Source organism: Lynx canadensis, chromosome C2 (genome assembly GCF_007474595.2).
Source record: "Lynx canadensis isolate LIC74 chromosome C2, mLynCan4.pri.v2, whole genome shotgun sequence".
Taxonomy (NCBI): Eukaryota; Metazoa; Chordata; class Mammalia; order Carnivora; family Felidae; genus Lynx; species Lynx canadensis.
In genome coordinates this window covers 43,857,068-43,881,333 of record NC_044311.2, presented here as the reverse complement: position 1 = coordinate 43,881,333, position 24,266 = coordinate 43,857,068, and the positions used below count along the sequence as shown (strand labels likewise).

General features: G+C 39.3%; 1 protein-coding gene across 1 annotated transcript in view; it reads left to right on the top strand.

Annotated features, from left to right (window-relative positions):
* The window catches only part of LOC115523589 (ceruloplasmin), a 60,579-nt gene that overhangs the window by 33,446 nt on the left and 2,867 nt on the right, over positions 1-24,266 (top strand). Inside the window, 13 exon segments of the mRNA XM_030329729.1 lie at positions 7,455-7,605; positions 9,133-9,345; positions 10,512-10,719; positions 14,750-14,805; positions 14,808-14,867; positions 14,870-14,887; positions 16,199-16,243; positions 16,246-16,285; positions 16,287-16,324; positions 18,980-19,086; positions 20,589-20,805; positions 21,693-21,831; positions 22,975-23,138. Of these exon segments, the coding sequence (XP_030185589.1) occupies positions 7,455-7,605; positions 9,133-9,345; positions 10,512-10,719; positions 14,750-14,805; positions 14,808-14,867; positions 14,870-14,887; positions 16,199-16,243; positions 16,246-16,285; positions 16,287-16,324; positions 18,980-19,086; positions 20,589-20,805; positions 21,693-21,766 (1,227 nt within the window). The 3' untranslated portion in view covers positions 21,767-21,831; positions 22,975-23,138.

The following is a 24,266-nucleotide window of genomic DNA, read 5'->3' as shown; positions in this document are numbered from 1 at the left end:
TTCTTTTATCTCTGCAGAAAGGGATTCTAGTCTATTTTCAACCCCAGGTAGTATTCTTATTATCATGATTCTAAATTCTGGTTCAGACATCTTTCTTGTATCTGTTTTGGTTAAGTCCCTGGCTGTCATTTCTTCCTGTTGTTTATTTTGGGGTGAATTCCTTCATTTCCTCATTGTGAAGGAAGAAAATGAATTAATAAAGTTAAAAATACTAAAATTAAAAATTAAAAACAACACAAGTCAAATAAATTATGCTACATTCTATGTGCGTTTTGATCTGGTTGTTGAAAGAAGCTTGATAGATTAGAGGGAAAAAAAGGAAAGAAGAAAAAAAGGAAAAAAAAGGAAAACATTTGAAAATTTGAAAAATGAATACAATAAAATAGAATAAAATGAAATGTTGAAAGTAAATTGAATTTTAAAAATTTACAAAAAGTAAAAAATGTAGAAAAAAATTTAACAAATTTTAATAAAAATGGAAAATAAAAAATTTTTTCTTTCTGTACTCAAGAATAAGAAAAGAAAAGAAAAAGAAAAAAATTATTGAATAAAAGGACCAGTGAGCAGAATGAAATACAATTTAAATTACATCTGGTTTCCCATAGAAGTCAAGCCAGGAAACACTTCATACTCTAAGCAGGTGGAGAGACTTGTGTTTGTCAAGAGAGCTGTTGGCCCATTTGGGCTGGGTTTAATGTAATGGCTCCATTTTCCACTAGATGGCGCTGCTTAGCTTACTGGGGTGGATTGTTGTGGTTAGTGTAGGCGTGTATACACATGTGCAGGAGCAGTGAAAATGGTGTCACCCATGTACCCAGTCTCTAGTATCAGAACTTTGTGCTCTCACTGACTTGCAGTCAAGCATCCCTCCTTTGTCTTCTGCTTCCATCTACTCCCTGCTACTACACTTATCTGTGACCAGGTCGTTATGCTGCCAGGCAGCAACTCCCTCCTGAGTTTTATATCATTTGGGGCTGTGTTTCCCAACCCCTCACTTCTGAGGGACTGTGGCTTTGACCCGCTCAGACCCTCTGGGGGAGGGTCTCACTGAGCAGTGGCTGGATGCCTGCCCACACCCAGGAATGTTCCCAAGACCTTGCTGCTGCTGATGCCCAGAGACTGTGGCTAGGTACCAGCCCACCCCAGAAAACATTTCTGCAGTCTTGTAGCAGTATTTCAGATATGGAAAATCACAACACACATCTGGTGCCAGGCTTCCCCCTTAACATCCTTGTTCCAACACCAGTGGATGTGGTTGTTCTCAGGGGTACTCTGAGCCCTTTGCCTGTGAGGAGGTCACACAGCCTCTACCAAATGTCCTCCCAGCAACGGAACCACCCCTTCCCCCCCATGTGCCCTGAGGACTCCAAAGACCTTACTCTATGCTTCTGGAGATTTGCCCTTCGCACCAGAGATCTACCAGGTATCAAGCTTCAGAGTTTCAGACTCTGCACTCCCCTTGTGTATAGAGTCTTAATGGAATTTAAACCCTCTGCTTTCTCCTTTCTCCCTTTTTAGTTCAGTCCCTGCAGATATTTTCACTTTTCCACTTTCTCTCCAGCTGCTTTTGGAGGGGGGTTGCTTTTCTTGTATTCTCCCCCCATCTGTCCTTTTTTTGCAAGCAAAAACAGCTCCCTGCCCTCTGCAGCTTCTTTCTCCCCCAGTCCACCTCTCTGCACTGCATACCTGCTGAGTTCTGTGGTTCTGGTTGTGCATATTGTTGTGTTAATCCTCAAATCAGTTTTCTAGGTGTGCAGGATGGTTTAGTGTTGATCTGGCTGCATTTCAGGGGTGAGAGATGCAAAAGGAACGTCCATGCTATTCTGCCATCTTGCTTTTAAAACCAATTTTTAGAACACTTTAAGGTTAATAGCAAAATTAAGAATAAAGTACAGAAGGGCATCTGGTTGGCTCAGTCAGTTGAGGGTCTGACTCTTGATTTTGGCACAGGTCATGATCCCAGCCTACTTAAGATTTTCTCTCTCTTTCCCTCTGCCTCTCTTCCCTGCTCACACACACACACACACACACACACACACACTCTCTCTCTCTCTCTCTCTCTCTCTCTAAAATAAAATAAAATAAAATAAAATAAAGTAATAATAGTGCAGAGATTTCCCACATATTCCCTACCCATCCCCCACACCCTCCTCCAATACCAACATTTCCAACAGAGTGGTGCATGTGTTACAATTGATGAACCTACACTGACACATTGTTATCATCCAAGTCCATAGTTTACTTTAGGGTTTACTTTAGGGTTCACTCTTGGTGTTTAGGGTTCACTCTTGGTAGACAAATGGATAATGACAAGTATCCACCATTACGATATCATGTAGACTATTTTCACTGCCCTAAAAACCATGTGTTCTACCTATTTATCCCTTACTGCCAATCCCAACCCCTGGTAACCACTGTTCTTTTTAATGTCTTTATAGTTTTACCTTTTTCCAGAATGTTATTTAGTTGGAATCATACAGTATATGGTTTTTCAGATTGACCTCTTTCACTTGGTAAAAGACATTTTAGTTTCCTCCAAGTCTTTTCATGGCTTAATAGCTCATTTCTTTTTAGTGCTAAATAATATTCCACTGTGTGGATGTACCACAGATTATTTATCCATTCACCTACTGAAGAACATCTTGGTTACTTCCAAGTTTTGGCAATTTTGCACAAAGATGCCATAAACACTCACATGCAGGTTTTTGTGTAGACGTAAGTTTTCAGCCCCTTTGGGTAAATATCAAAGAGCCTAATTGCTGGATCATATGGTAAAAGTGTATTTAGTTTTATAAGAGATCACCAAATGTCTTCCAAAATGGCTATCCCATTTTGTATTCCTGGTGGAAATGAATGGAAGTTCCTGTTGTTTCACATATTTGCCAGTATTTGGTGTTGCCAATGTTCCAGATTTTGGTCATTCTGATAGGTGTGTGGTGATATCCCATTGTTGTTTTAATTTGCATTTCCTTAATGATATATGAAGTAGAGGATCTTTTCATATGCTTATTTTCCATCTGTGTATCTTCTTTGGTGAGGTGTCTGTTAAGGTGTTTTGCCTATTGGTTAATTGGGTTGTTTGTTTTCTTAATGTTGAAATTTTAAAAGTTCCTTGATATTTTGCATAACAGTTCTTTATCAGATGTGTCTTTTGCAAATATTATCTCCCACTCTGTGGCTTGTTTTCTTGATTCTATTGAAATTATCTTCTATAGAGCATAAATTATAATTTTAATGAAGTCCAGTTTATCAATTATTTCTTTTATAGATTGTGCCTTTGGTGTTGTATCTAAAAAGTTACAACCAAGGTCATCTAGATTTTCTCTCATGCTATTGTCTAGGAGCTTTATGATTTTGCCTTTTATATTTAGGTCTGTGATCCATTTTTTTTTTTTAATTTTTTTTTTTAACGTTTATTTATTTTTGAGACACAGAGAGACAGAGCATGAACGGGGGAGGGTCAGAGAGAGGGAGACACAGAATCGGAAGCAGGCTCCAGGCTCTGTCAGCACAGAGCCCGACGCGGGGCTCGAACTCACAGATCGTGAGATCGTGACCTGAGCCGAAGTCGGCCGCTTAACCGACTGAGCCACCCAGGCGCCCCTCTGTGATCCATTTTGAGTTCATTTTTGTGAAGAGCATAAGATCTGTGTCTAGGTTTATTTTGTAGCATGTAGATGTCCAGTTGTTATATCACCATTTGTTCCAAAGACTATCTTTGTTTGTATTGCCTTTGCTCTTTTGTCAAAGATCAGTTGACTGTGAGTTTACTTCTAGTCTGATTTATTGTTCTATTCTTTTGCCAATTGCCACACTGTCTTTTTTTTTTAAATGTTTATTTATTTGTTTTGGGAGAGAGAGAGAGAGAGAGAGAGCATATGCAAGCCAGGGAGGGGAAGAGAGAGAAGGAGAGAGAAATCCCAAGCAAGATCTACACTGTCAGTGCATAGCATAAAGTCAGGCTCAACATGGGGCTTGATTTGAGGCTTGATCTCATGAACCATGAGATCATGACCTGAGCCAAAATCAAGAGTCAGACACTTAACCAACTGAACCACCCAGGTGCCCCAGTACCACACTGTCTTGATTGCTATAGTATTGTAGACATTTTTGAAGTTGGACAATGTCAGTCTTTCAGTCTTATTCTTCAATATTGTGTTGGCTATTTTGGGTCTTTTGCCTCTCCATATAAACTTTAGAATCACTTTGTTGATACCTACAAATAATTTTCTGGTATTTTTATTGGAATTACATTGACTCTATAGATCAAATTGGGAAGAACTGGCAACTTGGCAGTGTTGAGTCTTCCTATCCATGAACACAGAATTTCTATTTAGGGTAATGTGATAGTGAACAGGAATCCGAGTTTAGATAAGGTGGATGTAATATTTGAGGTAGGAGATCTAAATTTCAAGGAGATAGACTTGCAAGGATCTGAGGGAAAGCAGAGGGAATAGCTAGGGTCAAAATATCAAATTTTATTAAAAAATTTTTTAGATTTCTTTGAAATTATTATGTATCTTTTCTCCTTTGACCTATAAGCCTGACCAACTACATTAAAGATTTCCTAATATTGAACCAGTCTTGCATTTCTTGAGAGAAACATTATTGAGCACTGTGGTTTTTAATTTTTCTTTTCAGTATATTTCTGTAGTAAATTGGTAGTAATTTATTTTCAATTTCTCTCCTAAATGATAAGTGACATTATTTTGCATTTTGTTTGCTTTTTTAGTTATTATATCATGTTTATACTATCTTAATTAAATAAATTGGGAATATTTCCATGTTTTTCTTTTTTCTTTTTTTTTTTTTTTAACTTTTTTTATTTATTTTTGGGACAGAGAGAGACAGAGCATGAACGGGGGAGGGGCAGAGAGAGAGGGAGACACAGAATCGGAAACAGGCTCCAGGCTCTGAGCCATCAGCCCAGAGCCTGACGCGGGGCTCGAACTCACGGACCGCGAGATCGTGACCTGGCTGAAGTCGGACGCTTAACCAACTGCGCCACCCAGGCTCCCCTATTTCCATGTTTTTAGTATTTTGCAACTGTTTAAATAAATAGGAATTACCTGATCCTTAGATTTGAAAGAAATTTCCTGTAAAATTTTTTCGAGTATGTGACTTTTAAAAAGAAGTAGTTAGGATTTTCTTTTTTGTTTTTTTGTTTGTTTGTTTATGTTTTAATCACATTTTTATTTGACCCACGGATATTGGTCCATTCAGTTACCTTGTTCTAAATCAACTTATCACATTTATTGTACATAATGATCTTTTTTCCTTCCCCCATATATATGGTTATAGTCCTTGCTCATTACTAATGTGGTATATTTGGGTTGTCTCCCAATTTTTTTATTAGACTTGCCAGAGGTTTGTGTGTTTTATTAGTCTTTTCAAAGAATACATTTTTAGGTTTAAACATTTTAATTTGTGCTCTAATTTATTAAACAGTTCTGCTTTTGCCTTTATTAATTCCTATTTTCTTTTCCCATTTTATTTCTCTAAAATTTTCAGATATTCATAAACATTTATTTTTATTTGGTTTTACTTAAAAAGCATTTCAGACTTTCAGTTTGCGTATTTATTTATATTCCATACATTATGCCTTGTTCTCATGGACGTTGCTTACTAAATATTTAGTAATTCATTTTTTCTTTCTCTTTTATCTAAGAGTAATTTGGATCAAATATGATCTTTTAATTTTGTTAACTTTTTGTCCTTTATTAGTATTTTTTAGTTTTGTTTCATCATGACCAGAAAACATGACCTGTAAACTTCTCCCTGAAGTTTTTTCTTTTTCTTTTTCTTTTTTTAAATGTTTATTTATTTTTGAGAGACAGAGAGAGAGAAAGCACAAGCAGGAAAGGGGCAGAGACAGAGGGAGACACAGAATCTGAAGCAGGCTCCAGGCTCTTAGCTGTCAGCACATGAACCATGAGAACATGACCTGAGCTGAAGTCAGACACCTAACCAACTAAGCCCCCCAGGTGCCCCTGAAGTTTTTTCTGTAGATCAGAATTCAAGTGATCATAGAAGTCCTCATCTGGAATCCCTACATATCTGAGAATGTGTTTTTAATATTTTCTTAAAGTTTGTTTTAGTAAGAAAGAGCAGGGGAGAGGCAGACAGAAAGAGAGAGAGAGAGAGAGAGAGAGAGAGAGAGAGAGAAAACTCAAGCAGGCTCCATGCTCAGCATGGAGCCCAACGCAGAGCTAGATCCCAGGACCCTGGGATCATAATCCTAGGCAAAATCAAGGATTGGTTGCTCAACCAAGACTCAAGAATGTATTTTTGTTGTTCTTTGCCAAATATAGAACTTTCATATCATAATCTTTTTCCCTCAAAAAATATAAATGCTACTCCATCTTCTTCTGACATTTATTGTACTAGAGACATCCAGTGTTTGTGATAACACTTTTAAAATGAATTACTGTAGAAATTGTCTATGCCTGAAATTCAAAAATTTTGCCAGAATATTTTAAAGCACAGATCTCTATAACTGCTTTTGCCTTGTTTTCGGTGAAGAGTTTGAATCTGAATATTCTAGTCTTTTCTTTTTATGGTGGTAAACATTCCTACTATTGTTTATTATCATTATGTTTTTCCCCTTTATAATGTCTCTCTTTCTGAAATCATTACTGTGTATACCTTTGAATCTTTTTGTTCTGATTCATGGGAGCTTTCTTAACATTATCTCCATCATTGATTCAGTTTTCTGTAGGATCTAACCTTCAGGTCTCTGCTTTAGTTGGATTTTAAAAATTTTATAATCATGTTTTTTATCTGACAAAAAAAAACTATCTCAGAAAAAAGACATGCAATAATCTCTAAAGTTTCTCTTATTTGAGGGAGTATCCTGTTTTCAGGGGCTCGTATGCTTTGATTTCTTTTCTTAATTGCCTTCTTCTTAACTACTGGGACATTTCATAGACCAGATAGCATTTCTGCTTGCTTATTTTTCACCAGGGACAAGGGGAAAGGAAGTGAGAATGTTTGTCCAGATGACTGAGATTGTGTGAATTCCTGTTCCAGCTCATTTGGCACTCTGTTTCTTCACTTCAGACGGTTCCTCCCTCTACCTGCTTCCCCTGCTCTGCCTTACGGAAATTCTTCAAGTTTTCATGTATGCGGATGTCACTTCCCTAATTTCTGGCACAGGCTCATATTCCCCCTATTTTAATAACTGTTTTTGGTGTGTTTACTTGGTATGGGCAGGAAGAGTCAGAACTTTTATGCGCACAGAGAGGCTTACATCATGTTGAACCAAAAATCTGCATAGATGCTGATGGAAATTCTGGTGGTCAGCTGGAGTCTTTCATGAGCTCCATCTACAAAGAAGAATGGAAACTTCTTATCCTCCCTTGAGTGAATTTGTGTACAAATAGTATTGTGTACATGCAAGTCTTTCTGCTTCGCTTATCCTATTTTCACTTCCTTGTTCTTGTTTCAATTTACAGAAAGATGTAGACAAGGAGTTCTATTTATTTCCCACAGTGTTTGATGAGAATGAAAGTTTACTCCTAGATGATAATATTAGAATGTTTACAACTGCACCTCACCTGGTAGATAAGGAAGATGAAGACTTTCAGGAATCTAATAAGATGCACTGTAAGTATACATCATCCATCAATATTAAGTTATTTCAGTACTGCCCATGTAGTGCTTTTTTTTTTTTTCAACGTTTATTTATTTTTGGGACAGAGAGAGAGACAGAGCATGAACGGGGGAGGGGCAGAGAGAGAGGGAGACACAGCATCGGAAACAGGCTCCAGGCTCCGAGCCATCAGCCCAGAGCCCGACGCGGGGCTCGAACTCGCGGACCGCGAGATCGTGACCTGACTGAAGTCGGACGCTTAACCGACTGCGCCACCCAGGCGCCCCTGTAGTGCTTTTAATTAAACCAAAATGCTAATAGCTTTGCCCATTGGTTAATTTTAAATAAATGATTATATACAACTCTGAGGGTAATATTGATATTTAAGTTACCAGTCAGTTATTCCTCATTTTGCTTAATTTAGAGTAATGAAACCTGCAAAATATATCAGTTAGATGCATGGTTCTTAAAATGTAGCCCTTGGATCAGCAGCTTCAGCATCACCCACGGACGTGTTAGAAATGCAGATTCTTGGGCCCCAACTCCTACCTACTGACAGAAACTTTATGGGTGGGGCCAGCAATCTATTTAACAAACCCTCTCCATCATTATGATATTTGCTTAAACTTGAGAACTACTGGGTTAGATGCTTTTCTCATCTGTGGCTTCATAATGACAGCCTCATTTTATTATTCAATATGAAGAAAGATACAACCTCTCTTGAAAATGAACTTTAATGATTCTTACCAATGACTATAAATTAGAGTTCCCTGGGAGTTTTTCAAAATTGTTAAAACCATTTTTTTAATGCTCAGGGCAACCTCCAGAAATTTTTATTTAATTGAAACCTAGCATCAGATTTTCTTTTTAGCTCCCAGTGTAATTCTAGAGGTTTAGATAGTGAGTTAATTATTCAGAATGCCCACACTGCTAACAGACTACATGTGAAAATCACTGTAGTCAGAAGAAACAAATGTAAAGTTGCGTTACAAACTGATACTGGTGGTTTTTTTTTTTTTTTTTTTGAGTCAGTACTATCTATACTCATTAAGATATTCCTTTTGAGTTTGCAATTTTACATTTTGGAGGAGTTGAGAGTATCATTTATTAGTAATAGTGAGAGAATACCTCCTGCATTTACTCTCCCCTGTTATTCAAGATGAATCAGAGACTTTTCCATCCTAGAGCAGCAACAACATTCTCAGTCTACGGTGCCCAGGAACAGCTGTAATTATTCATACATTTGAGAGCTCACACATATGACTCTTGAGAGGACTAAGAAGTAGTTAGTGGGGAAGAGCAGTGCAAAACTTCAAGGACTCTGTGTTCAGCTCTTCTCCTTCCAGCCAGGGACTACTCTGGGAGTGCTGTGTCTAACAAGAAGTCTCAGAGACACTCCAGACACATAAAGAGGTGGGCAGGCATGAATGGGTCTTTCAAAAATTAAATAAACAGAGCTCACTCTGGAAAATCTGGGAGATCACCGTGTAGTGGGACATCAGATAAACCACTTTCCAAATATTATTTCCCAAATTTTACAGCCATGAATGGATTCATGTATGGGAATCAGCCTGGTCTCAGTATGTGCAAAAGAGAGTCAGTCGTGTGGTACTTATTCAGCGCTGGAAATGAGGCTGATGTACACGGGATTTACTTTACAGGAAACACATATCTGTCAAAAGGAGAAAGAAGAGACACAGGAAACCTCTTCCCTCAAACAAGTCTTACACTCTTCATGCAGCCTGATGCTCAAGGTGAATTTCTTTAAAGTCAAGACAAGTCTCTATGGAATCAATTCCTGTCAGTCATTTTGGTTTTCAACCCTATGTTGGGTGATGAACTCATTCCTTCTCTAAGCCTCCCAAGTTCCCTTCCTTCCCTTGGAGAGCATGTCTGGGCCACTGTTAGCTAAGTATGGGCCAGACAGGTCCATTTCCTGCTTGTTGAGGGTGGGGGTGTGACAAATGAAGAGTAGACTGTGGTTTCTCCCACTTGCACACAGTAGAGTCCTCGAGATGTCTCTTTTTAAGTTATGATCCTTTTAAAGATGGCTGAAAAATCAGACTAAAAAGGGAATGACTTCCATAACAGCTCTGCAGTTAAACTTTTTGTCATCTCTCTGTAGCCTACATGTCGTGTTGGCTTGTTGGTTGTTTGCAATTGAGTGTCCTGTACTAGAACTATAGCCATGCGAGTTCAGAGATACCTGCAGGTCTGGTTATGAATGAGCAAAACAAACAAAAACAAAAAGAAAGCACTTTAACCAAAATGTGAAACACACTAACTTGCTTCAGGCTTTATTTGGTTCATTATATGCCATTATAACATAAGACAAGTCCAATGTCACCTCTTTCTTTATTCATTAGACAAGTATAAATACAACAGTGAAGAGAAGATGTATAAGTGTCTGTTCTTGTGAAGTGGAAATTCTAATGCAGGGAGACAGACAACAAGCGATTTTATATGTGTGTGTATGTGTGTGTATACACACACATACACACACACACAAACATATATATACACATACACACACACACATATACACACATATGTATATAAAACTAAGTGGTTTGAGCAAATAGGGCAGAAAAAGGGGCTGACTGATGCGGGAAGGTGAGTAAACATTTTCTGACAATTAAAGGGAAGCTTGAATGAATTGAGAACATGGACTATGTGGATAATTGGGGGAGGAGTGTACAAAGTACACTTTGTACAAGTACAAAGGCCCTGAGGCAGGCACATACTTGACTTGTTCTAAGAATAGCAAAGAGGCCTCTGTGACTAGAGCAGAGTGAGTGATAGGTGATGTGATCATCTAACTGAGGCCACATTGAGGACTTTGGCGTTGATTCTGGGTGAGCTGAGGAGCCATAGAGGTGCTGAACAAAGGAGTGACATGCTCTCTTATATACCATTTCAGGGACATTTGACGTTGAGTGCTTAACAACCGATCACTATACGGGAGGCATGAAGCAAAAATACACTGTGAACACATGCAGGCAACAGGCTGAGAACCCAAGGTCCTCCCAGGGACAGCGGACCTACTACATCGCGGCAGTGGAGGTGGAGTGGGATTATTCCCCAAGCAGGGAGTGGGAAAAGGAGCTGCATCACTTACAAGAACAAAAGTAATTCTCCAGATTTTGATTCCTAAGTTTTTCTTTTTTTTAGTTTTCTCTTTCAGAGAATTAAGAATTACACTCAATTGTAGAAAAACAAATAGTTGCATTAAATAACAACAGAGCAGTAACAAAATGCTTCCCCTGATCCTTTCCTCATTAATTTCTGTTCTTGCAATTTTATCACAGGAAAATCTCCACCTCATTTGATTCTTTATAGTCATTCATCTCACTTTCTTTTCTGTTGGATTGTCTTTTTATATTCATGTGCCTATATCTTGCTATTGACTTTCAAACTTAAACAAAAATCAATGCCTAAATTCAAAGCTAAAATACTATTTTCCTTATCAGACATTTGCTGCGTATCTCATCTTTCCTTCAAAGATTTCCTTATCACTCTAGTAATCAGTTATTTTACATTCTTTAAAAGATTTTTTTTACATTCATTTATTTTTGAGAGACAGACAGAGCATAAGTGGGGGAGAGGCAGAGAGAGAATGAGACAGAATCCGAAGCAGGCTCTAGGCTCTGAGCTGGAGCACAGAGCCCAACGTGGGCTCGAACTCACAAACCATGGAGATTATGACCTAAGCCGAAGTCAGACGCTTAACTGACTGAGCCACCTAGGTGCCCCAGTTATTTTACATTCTTAAAACTATTTTAAGAATATTTTAAATTCTTGAGGGCAGTATAGTAGACATGATCTCTGTCCTCCAAGAATTTATAGGGAAAATATGGTTCAAAACCGCCAATAACATGTACATGATGGATGTAAAAAGTATGTTCATTGTGAATAAATGTAAGTAAATGATCATTATTAGAGCTTCAGAAACTACATTTAAAACAGTATCACTTGACACTTCTTTTAGACTTTTCTAACCACTTTTCCCTCTATCACCTCATACGCCATGTACTAACCTTTCCTGGAAAGGATTTGAGAGATCGGGACGGGCATGTGTTCAGATCTGGGGTGTACAAAATGACTGGTAGCCTATAGCTAAGCAAAGGTTAGCTGGTTAGTTTGACTGCAGTGTAAAGGAGTAAAAGGTTATTTCAAGTGATGGGGGTAAAATAGTTAAAAGGCTGAAGGAGCCATGAAGAGTCAATGAAAACGTTAGATAAAGGGAGTGGCTGGGAACACTGGGCCACTTCAGTTCTTATAAACCAGACAAAAGTAATGAGAGAACACTTCACTGATGAATTTTAGAACTGTAGAGAAACCTTAGAGATCATCTCATCTCATACCTCATTTTAGGGATGAGGAAACTGAGGCTGCAACAGGCAATAACTAGCTGGAGGTCATTATCTAATGGAAGAGTCAGGGCCAGCACTCAGATGGCTCCACTTCCTTTTTACCACCCCTATCTCTTTTTTTTTTAATTAATCTTTTATTTTTTAATTTACATCTAAGTTAGTTAGCATATAGTGCAACAATGATTTCAGGAGTAGATTCCAGTGATTCAACCCCTATGTATAACACCCAGTGCTGATTCCAACAAGTGTCTTCCTTAATGCCCCTTACCCATTTAGGCCATCCCTCCTCCCAAAACCCCTCCAGCAACCCTCTGGTCTCTATATTTAAGAGTCTCATATGTTTTTTCCCCCTCCCTCTTTTTATATTATATATATTGCTTCCCTTCCCTTATGTTTATCTGTTTGGTATCTTAAATTCCTCATATGAGTGAATTCATATGATATTTGTCTTTCTCTGACTGACTAATTTCACTTAGCATAATACCCTCCAGTTACCATCCACGTGGTTGCAAATGGCAAGATTTCATTCTTTTTGATCACTGAGTAATACTCCATTGTATATGTATACCACCTCCTCTTTATCCATTCATCCATCGATGGCATTTGGGCTCTTTCCATACTTTGGCTATTGTTAATAGTGCTGCTATAAACATTGGGGTGCACGTGCCCCTTCGGAACAACACACCTGTATCCCTTGGGTAAATTACCTAGTAGTGCAATTGCTTGGTTGCAGGGTAGTTCTATTTTTAATTGTTTGAGGGACATCCATACTGTTTTCTAGAGTAGCTGCCCCAGTTTCATTCCCCCAGCAGGGAAAAAGAGATCCTCTTTCTCTGCATCCTCGCCACATCTGTTGTTGCCTGAGTTGTTGATGTTAGCCATTCTGACAGGGTGAGGTGATATCTCATTGTGATTTTGATTTGTATTTCCCTGATGAAAAGTGATGTTGAACGTTTCTCATGGGTCTGGTAGCCATCTGTATGTCTTTTTGGAGAAGTGTCTATTCCTGTCTTTTGCCCATTTCTTCACTGGATTATTTTTTGGGTGTTGAGTTGAGAAGTTTATAGATTTTGGATACTATCCTGTTTTCTGATATATCATTTGCACATATCTTCTCCTATTCCGTCGGTTACCTTTTAGTTTTTCTGATTGTTTCCTTGCTGTGCGGAAGTTTTTATTTGATGAGGTCCCAATAGTGCATTTTTGCTTTGGCTTCCCTTGCCTCTGGAGGACATGTTGAGTAAGAAGTTGCTGCAGCCAAGGTCAAAGAAGTTTTTGCCTGCTTTCTCCTCTAGGAATTTGATGGCTTCCTGTCTTACATTTAGGTCTTTCATCCATTTTGAGTTTATTTTTGTGTCTGGTGTAAGAAAGTGGTCCAGGTTTATTTTCTGCATGTCACTGTCCATTGCTAAAGAGATTGTCTTTACTTCCATTGGATATCCTTTCCTGCTTTGTCAAAGATTAGTTGGCCATATGTTTGTGGGTCCATTTCTGGGTTCTCTATTCTGTTCCATTGATCTGAGTGTCTGTTTTTGTGCCAGTACCATACTGTCTTGATTACAGCTTTGTAATACATCTTGAAGCCAGGAGTGTGATTTCTCCCCTTTGGTTTTCTTTTCAGGATTGCTTTGGCTATTCAGGTTCTTTTCTGGTTCCATAAAATTTTAAGATTGTTCTAGCTCTGTGAAGAATGCTGGTGTTATTTTGATAGGGATTGCATTGAATATGTAGATTGCTTTGGGTAGTATTGACATTTTAACAATATTTGTTCTTCCAATCCAGGAGCATGGATTATCTTTCCTTTTTGTGTGTCTTCTTAATTTCTTTCATAAGCTTTCTATAGTTTACAGTGTATAGATTTTTCACCTCTCCGCTTATGTTTATTCCTAGGTATTTTATGTTTGTTGGTGCAATTATAAATGGGATTGATTCCTTGATTTCTCTTTCTGTTGCTTCATTATTGGTATATAGGAATGCAACTGATTGCTGTGCATTGATTTTATATCCTATGACTTTGCTGAATCATGGATCAGTTCTTGCAGTTTTTGGTGGAATCTTTTGGGTTTCCGTATATAGTATCATGTTATCTGCGAAGAGTGAATGTTTGACTTCCTCCTGGACGATTTTAGATGCCTTTTATTCCTATGTGTTGTCTGACTGCTGAGACTAAGACTTACAATACTATGTTGAATAACAGTGTGCGAGAGTGGACATCCCTGTCTTGGTCCTGACCTTAGGGGGAAAGCTCTCAGTTTTTCCCATTAAGGAGATATTAGTGTTGGGTCATTCATTATGGCTTTTATGATCTCAAGGTATGACCCTTCTATCCCTACTTTCTTGAGGGTTTTTATCAAGAAAGGATGCTGTATTTTGTCAATGCTTTCTCTCTGCATCTATTGAGAGGATCACGTGGTTGTTGTCCTTTCTTTTATTGATGTGATGTATCACATTGATTGTTTTATGGATATTGAACCAGCCCTGAATCCCAGGTATAAATCCTATTTGGGTCATGGTGAATAAGTTTTTTAATGTATCGTTGGATCTGGTTGGCTAGTATCTTGTTGAGGATTTTTGCATCCATGTTCATCAGGGAAATTCGTCTTTAGTTCTCCTTTATAGTGCACCCCTATGTATTTCTAAATTATTCTTTATTGCTGGAATGTGAGAGTGATATTAAAAATTAGCATAATTACTTAAATAAAAAACTATATTCAAGATTTAAAACTCAACTTCTACTTTCATTAAGACAGATACTAACCTCAGATGTGTGTGTGTTTTGTTTAAGTGTTTCAAATGCATTTTTAGATAAGGAAGAATTTTACATAGGCTCAAAGTACAAGAAGTTGTGTATCGGCAATACACCGACAGCACGTTCAGAGTTCCAGTGGAAAGGAAGGCTAAAGAAGACACCTGGGAATTCTAGGTATTCTAATCATCAGGGGTGGGTAATGATGTGGTGCTATGTACATTAAAATACATGTCCCTGGGTTTAACTTCCCAGTTCATAGATCAAAGGTATTCAAATGAAAGTAAAATTTATGCAATAAAAACAAGGAGCCTATACGCACTAAAGAATATGGCATAATAAAAATATTGCTTATTTCTCTCATGAACAATTTATTATTATACATTGAGAAAAGAAAATTTCTCCCTCTTATTCCACCCCTCATCCCACTCCCAAGTCATCTCTATTTGCTTTAAAATTGCCATGTAAGTGAGTAACGACAAGAAAAATAAATGTAGATGTAGACCAGGAAATATAGGAAAAAGTGTTACCGGGCACAAGGCATGGGAAAAGTTGCCTTCCATTTTTCAGGAACCATTTTAAATTTTTAAAAAATCTTTATTTATTTTTGAGAGAGAGACAGAGTGAGAGCAGGGAGGAACAGAGAGAGAGGGAGATGCAGAATCCAAAGCAGGTGCCAGGATCCAAGCTGTCAGCACAGAGCTTAATGTGGGGCTTGAACCCACGAACCATGAGATCATGACCTGAGCTGAAGTCAGACGCTTAACCGACTGAGCCACCCAGGCGCCCCTCAGGAACCATTTTAAAAGAGAATGTCCATTTTAAAAGAGTTTGACCAACACTGCTCCTTGGGAAGTTTCTTGAAAATCATCAAGTGCAGGGGACATCACTCCCAACCCCACTCTATTTCCATACTACAGAGTACCCTGGGATTTGATTACCCTTAGCCCCTGGAATAAGACCCCAAGGGGAATGGCATTGTTGCTGGGTCACAGAAATTCTCTAAGCAGCAGACAAGCTAGATTGGCTAGAGAGGGGGTGGAAATTGGAGGGGTAGCTCCACTCACCCTTCTAAATGCAGTACTGCCATCAATTCACACTCAGGAAGTTCTGGAAGCCCAACTGCTGAGAAATGAGAGCAAGTGCTGCACAATGACTTCTGGCCAGGGTAGGGTCACAGCTGGCTCACCAGGGTTAGGCCACTGTCCTGCAGGGGACTTTCAGGCCAAAACCTCCAGTAGGACTCTTGATGAGAGATGCATCCCTGGTTTCCATCTGTAGCGGCAGTCATTACTAGTGTTTTTATTCTGAATCCTCTGAGGCCAGATATAAACCTAACAGTAAAGTATGAAGCCACAGTGGAGGGGGTGGGGGACACAGACTCTGGCCTTCATGCTAAGAAAGCTACCTGGTCTTTGCTTCTATTACTGAGTTAGAACCTCCAATCTGACAAGCATATAAACCACTCTTCTTTTTTGCTATTTCCAGGTCCACAACTTCATGCAAATGTTGGAGACAAAGTTATAATTATCTTTAAAACATGGCCACAAGGCCTTACTCAATACATGCCCAGGGGTGAAAACAGAGGATTCTATAGTACTCCAACTTTACCAGGTACTCATTGGGGAGGGGGGGTGTGTTGCATTTCATGCATTTTAGTAGACTTTACAGGCTTTCACACAAATGACTGTTATTCAGAGAGGTATTCCTTCCAAATGAGTGTCTTGAAAAGTGAAGGAGGTGGTTAAAAGAGTACACAGAGATGCGTATCTGTGTGTATGTCTCCATGCCATGAGAGGAGAGGGGAGGGGAGATGAGGGGAGGGAAGAGAGGAGGGGAGGAGGGAGGAGGGAGGGATGAAGGAGGGAGGGAAGGAGAGAAGAAGAGAAAAGATCCACAGGAGAAAATGTGAGGAAAGATCTGAGGATACTGGGCATCTACAAATACCAAGGCTGAGTCAGCAGAAATGATCCCTCCAACGCCAAGACAGCATATTACTTACACTTGTGTTGTGGTTGAATGCTTCCATGCCTTGTATCTGAAGGCAGGCATCCTAAGGGCAGAGACTGCCATGTGACATTTTAAAGCCTTCAGTTCTAGCCCCATATCTGGCATGTACTAGGAACTCAATAACTTTAACACAGTGTAAAAGCCAGAACAGATGAAATACATGTGGTGTTTTTACTTTAATTAAAAACTATATTTTTCTTCTATTAGTTGTAAAGTTGGCTTTCTTGAAAGTGCCATTTCTAGTAATCTAACAGTTCCCAAATATGTCAAATGAGTGAGAAAAAAATGAGTGAGAAAAAATAAATTACTCTATGAAGTTGCTCAGGTCAGTTTAGGGGAATGGAGATAAAAAGCCCTTCCCTGTGAGTGTCACATTCTTCCAAAAGAAATGAACAATAAAATGTGTACATAATACCAAGCTGTGAAAAGTGCTAAAGATTACAGTGGATGAGAGAGAGTAACAAGGGTGGTATTTTAGGTAGGGTGGTCAGGAAGTCCCCTCTTTGAGGAAGCGCCAGTGGTGAAGATACCTAAATAGTAAGTGATGAGCCCAGGGACTTACTTATAGGGAAGAGCCCCCAGGTTGTGAGATGGTAAGGGCTTGGTTTGTCTGAGAAACAGCAAAGAGGCCAGAAGCCAGAGCAGAGCAACAGGGGGACAGAATGTGACATGATGAGATCCAGGGAGGGCAGGGGCCGGATGCAGTAGGAAGAAGGGGAACCTCAGAGGCCAAGGTTAGGACCTTAGATTTTATACTATTAACCATGTGAAGATTTGAGTCAGAGAATGATGATCTGATGAACACTTTGTAAAGGCCTCTTGTGGCTGAAGTGTAGGTAAGTGACTACAGAGGAAAAGGGCAGAATCAAGGAGCAATTAGAGGGCTATTGCCATAATCTGGGTTAAAAAAATAATAATAAGGCTTGGACCAGGGTGGAAGCAGCTGAAGTGGTGAGTTGTCATATTCGGTTCTATTTTAAAGGTGGTGCTCACAGCCCCTGCTGAAAGATTGGGCATTAGGGCAGGTTAGGGCAGGAGGAATCAAGGATAGTACCAAGGTTTTGGGCATCTACCATGAGTGGCAGAGCAGGTTGGGGAATGGAGAAGAGGAGGAAATATTATTTTGGGGCTTATGAGAATAAGAGCATAGATGAAGAGACAATATGTTCAGGTGGTGAATGTATGCCATATTGTCAGTGAAATGTTCTGCTTAGAAAAAGGGTGAGGAGGTAGGGGCAGGTAGGATGCGGGACTTGAGGAAGACGGAAAGAGTCTACGCATCCCTTGAGACCACCCCTCCTGTCCGCTCTTGATTCCCTAGAAAAGGCTGTCAGACTCTGGCTAACTAAAGTCTGCAGCATGAATATGTAATGGTGAGGTCTGTATAAATGGAGTGGACAGTGGGTGGCCACAGCTGAAAGTCAGGGTCTGGTGAGCAGTGGACAGCAATCCCTGAGGTGACTAGAAGCAGACATCAGCTGGAAAAGAGCCCAGAGCAAATGGAAGAAGGTAAAGACCTTGGCAACAGGGAGGGTAGAGTAACTGGCTATCTCCAAAGTGTCAAGGTCCAAGGTGTGGTGGTATCCTGTATGTGACAGAGCCGTGACAGAGCAGCGTATTGTACAACAGAATGAGACAGACCAGAGACGAGGTCATGAAGTCTAATGGCTCCTCACCAGAAACTGTGGATGATAGTGAAAAAGGAGAAAAGGAAGGCCATGGTGAAGCCAAGGGAATTACTCAGGGCAGTCCAGATACAAACACAGAGACGTCTTGGGGAAGGGTCTTACACTGGGGGAAATCACTCGAGAGTTGAAAATGGTGTTTTACAGAAACATAGTTCAAGCTAAAAAAAAGATCTGTTCCAAAGTTCCCCCAAATTGTGATATTGGTATTGCCACCTCCTGGCTTGGCGGTACATGTTTGTCATGGCTAGTTAGTTCATAATTGACAAAGAAAGTCTAAAAGTCTTTCTATGTCAGTAAGTCTACGTAAGTCTATGTAAGTCTTTGTCTTACAGTTTGTCTTTAAACTAAATTCCTGAAAATAATTGAGTGCCATTGCTTTTTAAAACTACTTACCTTGACATTTCCAGTTTCTAGGTCACTCGTTCTCAAGACTTAGTATATATATATATATACACACACACACATATATATACACATATATACACACACATATATATATATATATATATATATATATATATATATATATAAAACCAAAAAAACCAGATACGTTAACATTTGATTAATTTAGGTGAAACTCACACGTACATATGGAAAATCCCACAAAGATCTGGAGCTGGAACAGAGGATTCTGCTTGTATTCCATGGGCTTACTATTCAACGGTGGATCAAGTTAAGGTAAAATTTAGATCCTCTCTGTTTTGTACAAATCCCCCAAATAGACACACAGTTGAAGGAAGATGAGATTACAGTTTTCCTATGACCCAATTCCATCTTAAAGTCCCAGGAAAGTAAGTAAGCTGCTCTACAATTTACTTTGGTTTCATTTTTTGGTTTGTTTCTTTTTAAGGATACAGTTATAGCTGTATCAACACTATGACTGCTGGTTATGGGTAATGCAGAATCAAATACTAATCAATACAGTATTTTATTTTCCTTTTGATATAAGAACACATTAAGCTCAAAGAACTGAGGTACGTGATTTCAGAGCTCTGTTACTGCCTGGTAATAAAAATGTTGATCTCAGGAGTCATTCCAGCACAATTAAGGCTATGTGATTAAATGTGATTAAATATTTCAAAGCCAACAAACCGCTCAACAACTGCAAAACAGAACTTGTTCCAAGATTCTTTCGTAGAATTAAATCTCGAGTCCAAATCTCTCTCCTCAGTTCCAGACCTGCCCATACACCAGCCTACTGAACATTACCAGCATGTCCCACAGGCACTGGAAACACAGCAACTCTAAAAACGGAATTGAGATTCTTCTCCACCTCTTCTTGTGTTTCCTGTTGCAATAAGTATTACCATGAGTTACAAATCTACTCATTTGTTCAAGCTAGAATGTTGGGCAGGAAGTGTCTGATTCTTCCACCTGGCTCACCCAGGTGATTCCCCCACCTACGTGTAGTTCAGTCTATTCCTTCTGTCTCCATAGATCATGTCCTTGTCATTCGTTTGACTACTGCAGTGGTCTCCCAGGCTCCAGCCTCTTCCTCCTTCAACCCTTCCTTCACTCCACCACTAGGATGACTGGCCTAAAATGCAAATATATTGCCATTCCATGTTCAATGTTCAATGGCTACCTATGACCCCTGAGATAAAATCTAAAATTTCTGAACATGATACAGCTCAAAGGCCCTTCCAGACCTCACAGGCCATTCCTGACACCCAGGCAAATCAAACTTCCCATAGACTAAAGTCAATCATGGTCTTCTTCCTCCATGTTCATTAGCACTTCATGTACCTCCATCACAACAAGTGATCCATTTCTTCTATCCTCTATTTTCCCTACTGACTGAGCTCCTGGACGGCAGGGGCTTTGTTGATGATCTCTGGTATTTAAATACTGGCACGGTGCTTGCTAGATGGAATAGGCAGACAAGCACTGTTTATTTGGGGTTCTTTTAAATTGCCACATACATACATACGTACATACTGCTCATTAGCTGAGCCAATATTTGGCCTCTGCACACATTTCTGTTACTTCAGCATCACCCGTCCGACCTACCTACTACTCACCATTCGCCCAGTTAACTACAAGTGGGAAGTGACTGGCCTGACAGCACCACATTAGTCCACGTCTACTATTTAATCAGTCCTTCTAAATTCCTGAGGTCCCAGTTCTCTGAAATGCTGACCTACATCACAAGGATGACTGAAGTTTTTGCTTGTTTTCAGGATCTTTATAGTGGATTAATTGGCCCACTGATTGTTTGTCGGACACATTACATGAAAATATTCAATCCTATAACGAAACTGGAATTTTCTCTTCTGTTTTTTGTTTTTGATGAAAATGAATCCTGGTATATAGATGACAACATCAAAACATACTCTGAGCACCCTGAGAAAGTAAACAAAGATGATGAGGAATTCATAGAAAGCAATAAGATGCACGGTATGATACTTTGTTTTAAACCCCATTTTTCCCTTTTTTTCTTTCAAATAAAATTAGTTTGGAGACTATTCATTTGTTTCATTTTATTTTTTTATTTATAAAAAATTTTTTTTAACGTTTATTTATTTTTGAGACAGAGACAGAGCATGAATGGGGGAGGGGCAGAGAGGAGGGGAGACAACAGAATCCGAAGCAGGCTCCAGGCTCCTGAGCTGTCAGCCCAGAGCCCGGACGCGGGGCTCAAACTCAGGGACCATGAGATCATGACCTAATCCAAAGTCGGGACCCCTAAACTGGACTGAGCCACCCACGTGTCCCAATCATTTGTTTCATTTTATAATAAACCAATTCTGCCTCACTTTGTGAGGTAGAATCTGCTCAAAGCAAAAGGGGACTCTCTGCAAAACCATCTATTAACTTCTCTCCCAATTCCAAAGTGTCATTCCCTTTTAAATTCACAATTAGGAGAAAGGCTTTGGCACTAAGTGACTAGAAGAGCAGTGCGACATTACTGCCTTTAAGTATTCATTTCCCATCTGTAGTGAAGTAATTCCCACTACCTCAAAAAGATCCCATACGTTAACCTAGTAATCATATTTTCAGTGAAACAATTGTTGATTTAAAATATCCCAAAAGGTAGGGGCACCTGGGTGGCTCAGTCGGTTAAACACCTGATTTTGGATCAGGTCGTGATCTCGTGGTCCATGAGTTCAAGCCCTGCATCGGGCTTTATGCTGTGCGCACTGAGCCCATTTCAGATCCCCAGTTCCCCTCTCTCTCTGCACTTCGCCCACATCATATTCTCCCTTTCAAAATAAATAAACTTTAAAAAAATTGTTTTGAATAAAAAATCCTGAAGGTAAAAAAAAGTCATGTGCTTTCCTCAGCTATTATGGAAGAATGTTCGGGAACCTACAAGGCCTCACAATGCATGTGGGAGATGAAGTCAATTGGTATCTGATGGGAATGGGCAATGAAATAGACTTGCACTCTGTACATTTTCACGGCCACAGCTTCGGATACAAGGTAGGAGTGATCCACAGTCCTTTATTCTTACTCTTTTGGAAAATGTTTGAATACAAATAAAGAAAATATATCCTAAGGAAGACTAGTGAAAAGTTAGAGGTTTCAAGAGACAACTAAATTATTTTCAAGGAGTGTGGCACACAGCAATTTCAATTGCTGTTACCACCCTTGTAACACATTGGGCTTCTCCTTGGATTTACAGTTTTTAGTGGGTTTTCATGGAGTTCTGCTCACATATTCCTGGGCAAGGCATTCAAATAGAATTGTTGGCAGAGAGGTTAGGAATGTTCATATAATGATGAATCAGAAAGTGGAGACAAGACTTTATTATAGCCTTTACTTATTCTAATTTCTGAATCCTAAATGGCCTGAAGTGAACGAGAAGATCATTTTGGTGTCATGCAACTGATTAGGTCCTTAGATCTCAATGCTACTTCTACTTCTCAGCGCTGATTTCAGCAGGAGTCAATAGCTCCTTTTTCTTACTTTTGAGTTAATGTAGAAAAGTCAGAAGCTACCACAAAGCCCATTGCAGAAAAGGCCATTTTGTTATATGTACTTTGGTTTACAAAGATGATATATTCCTATTGGACTTTCAATTCTGTCCCTACAGAAATACCCTCCAAGTATCTGTGTCTAATCTAGACTCTACCTGAACTTCCCCTGGTTCTGGCTTCTCACTGGCCTCCTTTTTTTTTTGCTCCCTGCATTACTCTCCTGTCATAAAGTTTCACAGACCAGCTAATCTAGAATAGGTCCAGCAATGTGAGATTAGGACTGAATAAGGCCAGAGCTAAATTCCCTTTTGTAACTCAAGTGCTCTGATAAAAGGCAAACCAGAGTTGAAGTGTAAGAGATGCCAGGTGGTCCTAATGGATGAGTTCACTCTCATCTCATTTTTCCTTCACACCCACTAAATGGACCATCCCCCCCAGGCATTTAGCAGGAGTACAAAGACCACATATCTCACTGTTTGTATTAGACATAGAAATGCACAGGGTCAAATGCACAGGGTCTCATTCTTTTTTTTTTTTATCAGATTCATCCATTTTTCTAATATCCTTGAAATGGCCATGAAAGATTACGTGAGTGAACTCTCACATATAATAAACATTATATAATATTGTCATTTTTCTAATTAAGCACAGGGGGCATCTATAGGTCTGATGTCTTCGACATTTTCCCTGGGACCTTCCAAACTCTAGAAATGTTTCCAAAAACACCTGGAATCTGGTTACTCCACTGCCATGTGACTGACCACATTCATGCTGGAATGGAAACTACTTACACGGTTCTACCAAATGAAGGTGAATATTGAGTTAGTAATTGAAGAAGTCATATATCACCAGTATAATTAAGATGCATTACTTTGCCTAAATACTTCCCCCAATAGGAAGCATTTTTGAATTTGCTGCCCTGATTTCATCCTCCTCTACCTTCAAACAGGAATTTTTTTTTAATTTTTTCTTTTTTTTACTGCTAATGCTATGGGATACAGCTTATCTTCTGTCGGCAGGTACTGATCATAGCACCAGTAGTCTCTGAGCAACACAAACTGACACCAATGTGAGGCAGGCTAATTATCCTAAAACTGATATAAGGGAGTGTGTCATATTATTGCCCAAAACACTAACTGGACTTACAAAAGACCCGTTGTACATTTAATTCCTTTCTTAATAGAAACATTTAACTTCTTTTTCTAGGTAGTACCTGGTACACAAGAAAGCTACCCCCTCCCGCCCTCCGCCCCGTCAATCTAATTTCAAATAGTCAATCCAGGCAGAAATGATTTCTTTCTGCACTTCATAGGGTGAAGAGAAGCATTACTGATTATTGTTTGTCGAGATTGCCTTAGTCCATTCAGGTGCTATAACAAAATTACGGACTAGGTAGCTTATAAACAGTTGTATATTTATTTTCATGGTTTGGACGCTGTTAACTGAGATCAGGGTGACAGCATGGTTGGATGAGAGTCCTTTCCTGGGGTGCAGACTTCTTATTATATCTTTATGTGGTGGAAGAGATTAACTAGCTCTTTGGGACCTCTTTGATAAGGGCACTAATCTCATTCACGAGGGCTCCACCCTCACAGCCTAATCACTTCCCAAAGGCCCTACCAGGTAATACTGTCACCATGGCATTCGGTTTTTCAACATAGGAATTTGGGGGGGAAACAAACATTTAGACCATAGCAAAGATCCAGGGAATAAAAAATTGAATCTAAATTCCCTGTTTTTCCCACCCCAGCAATAATACTCCCTCCTGTGTGCATACACATAAGCACAGGAAGCACAAGAAAATGAACAGCCCTTTAGTGGATATTCACAAAATGTGTTCTCTAGAGTGAAATTCCCACTGTGTGGCTGCAGGCTTTGTGTTTCTTGGGTCTTCTGGGTTCAGAACTATTAGAATTGGCAATGGCAAATTCAATGGGG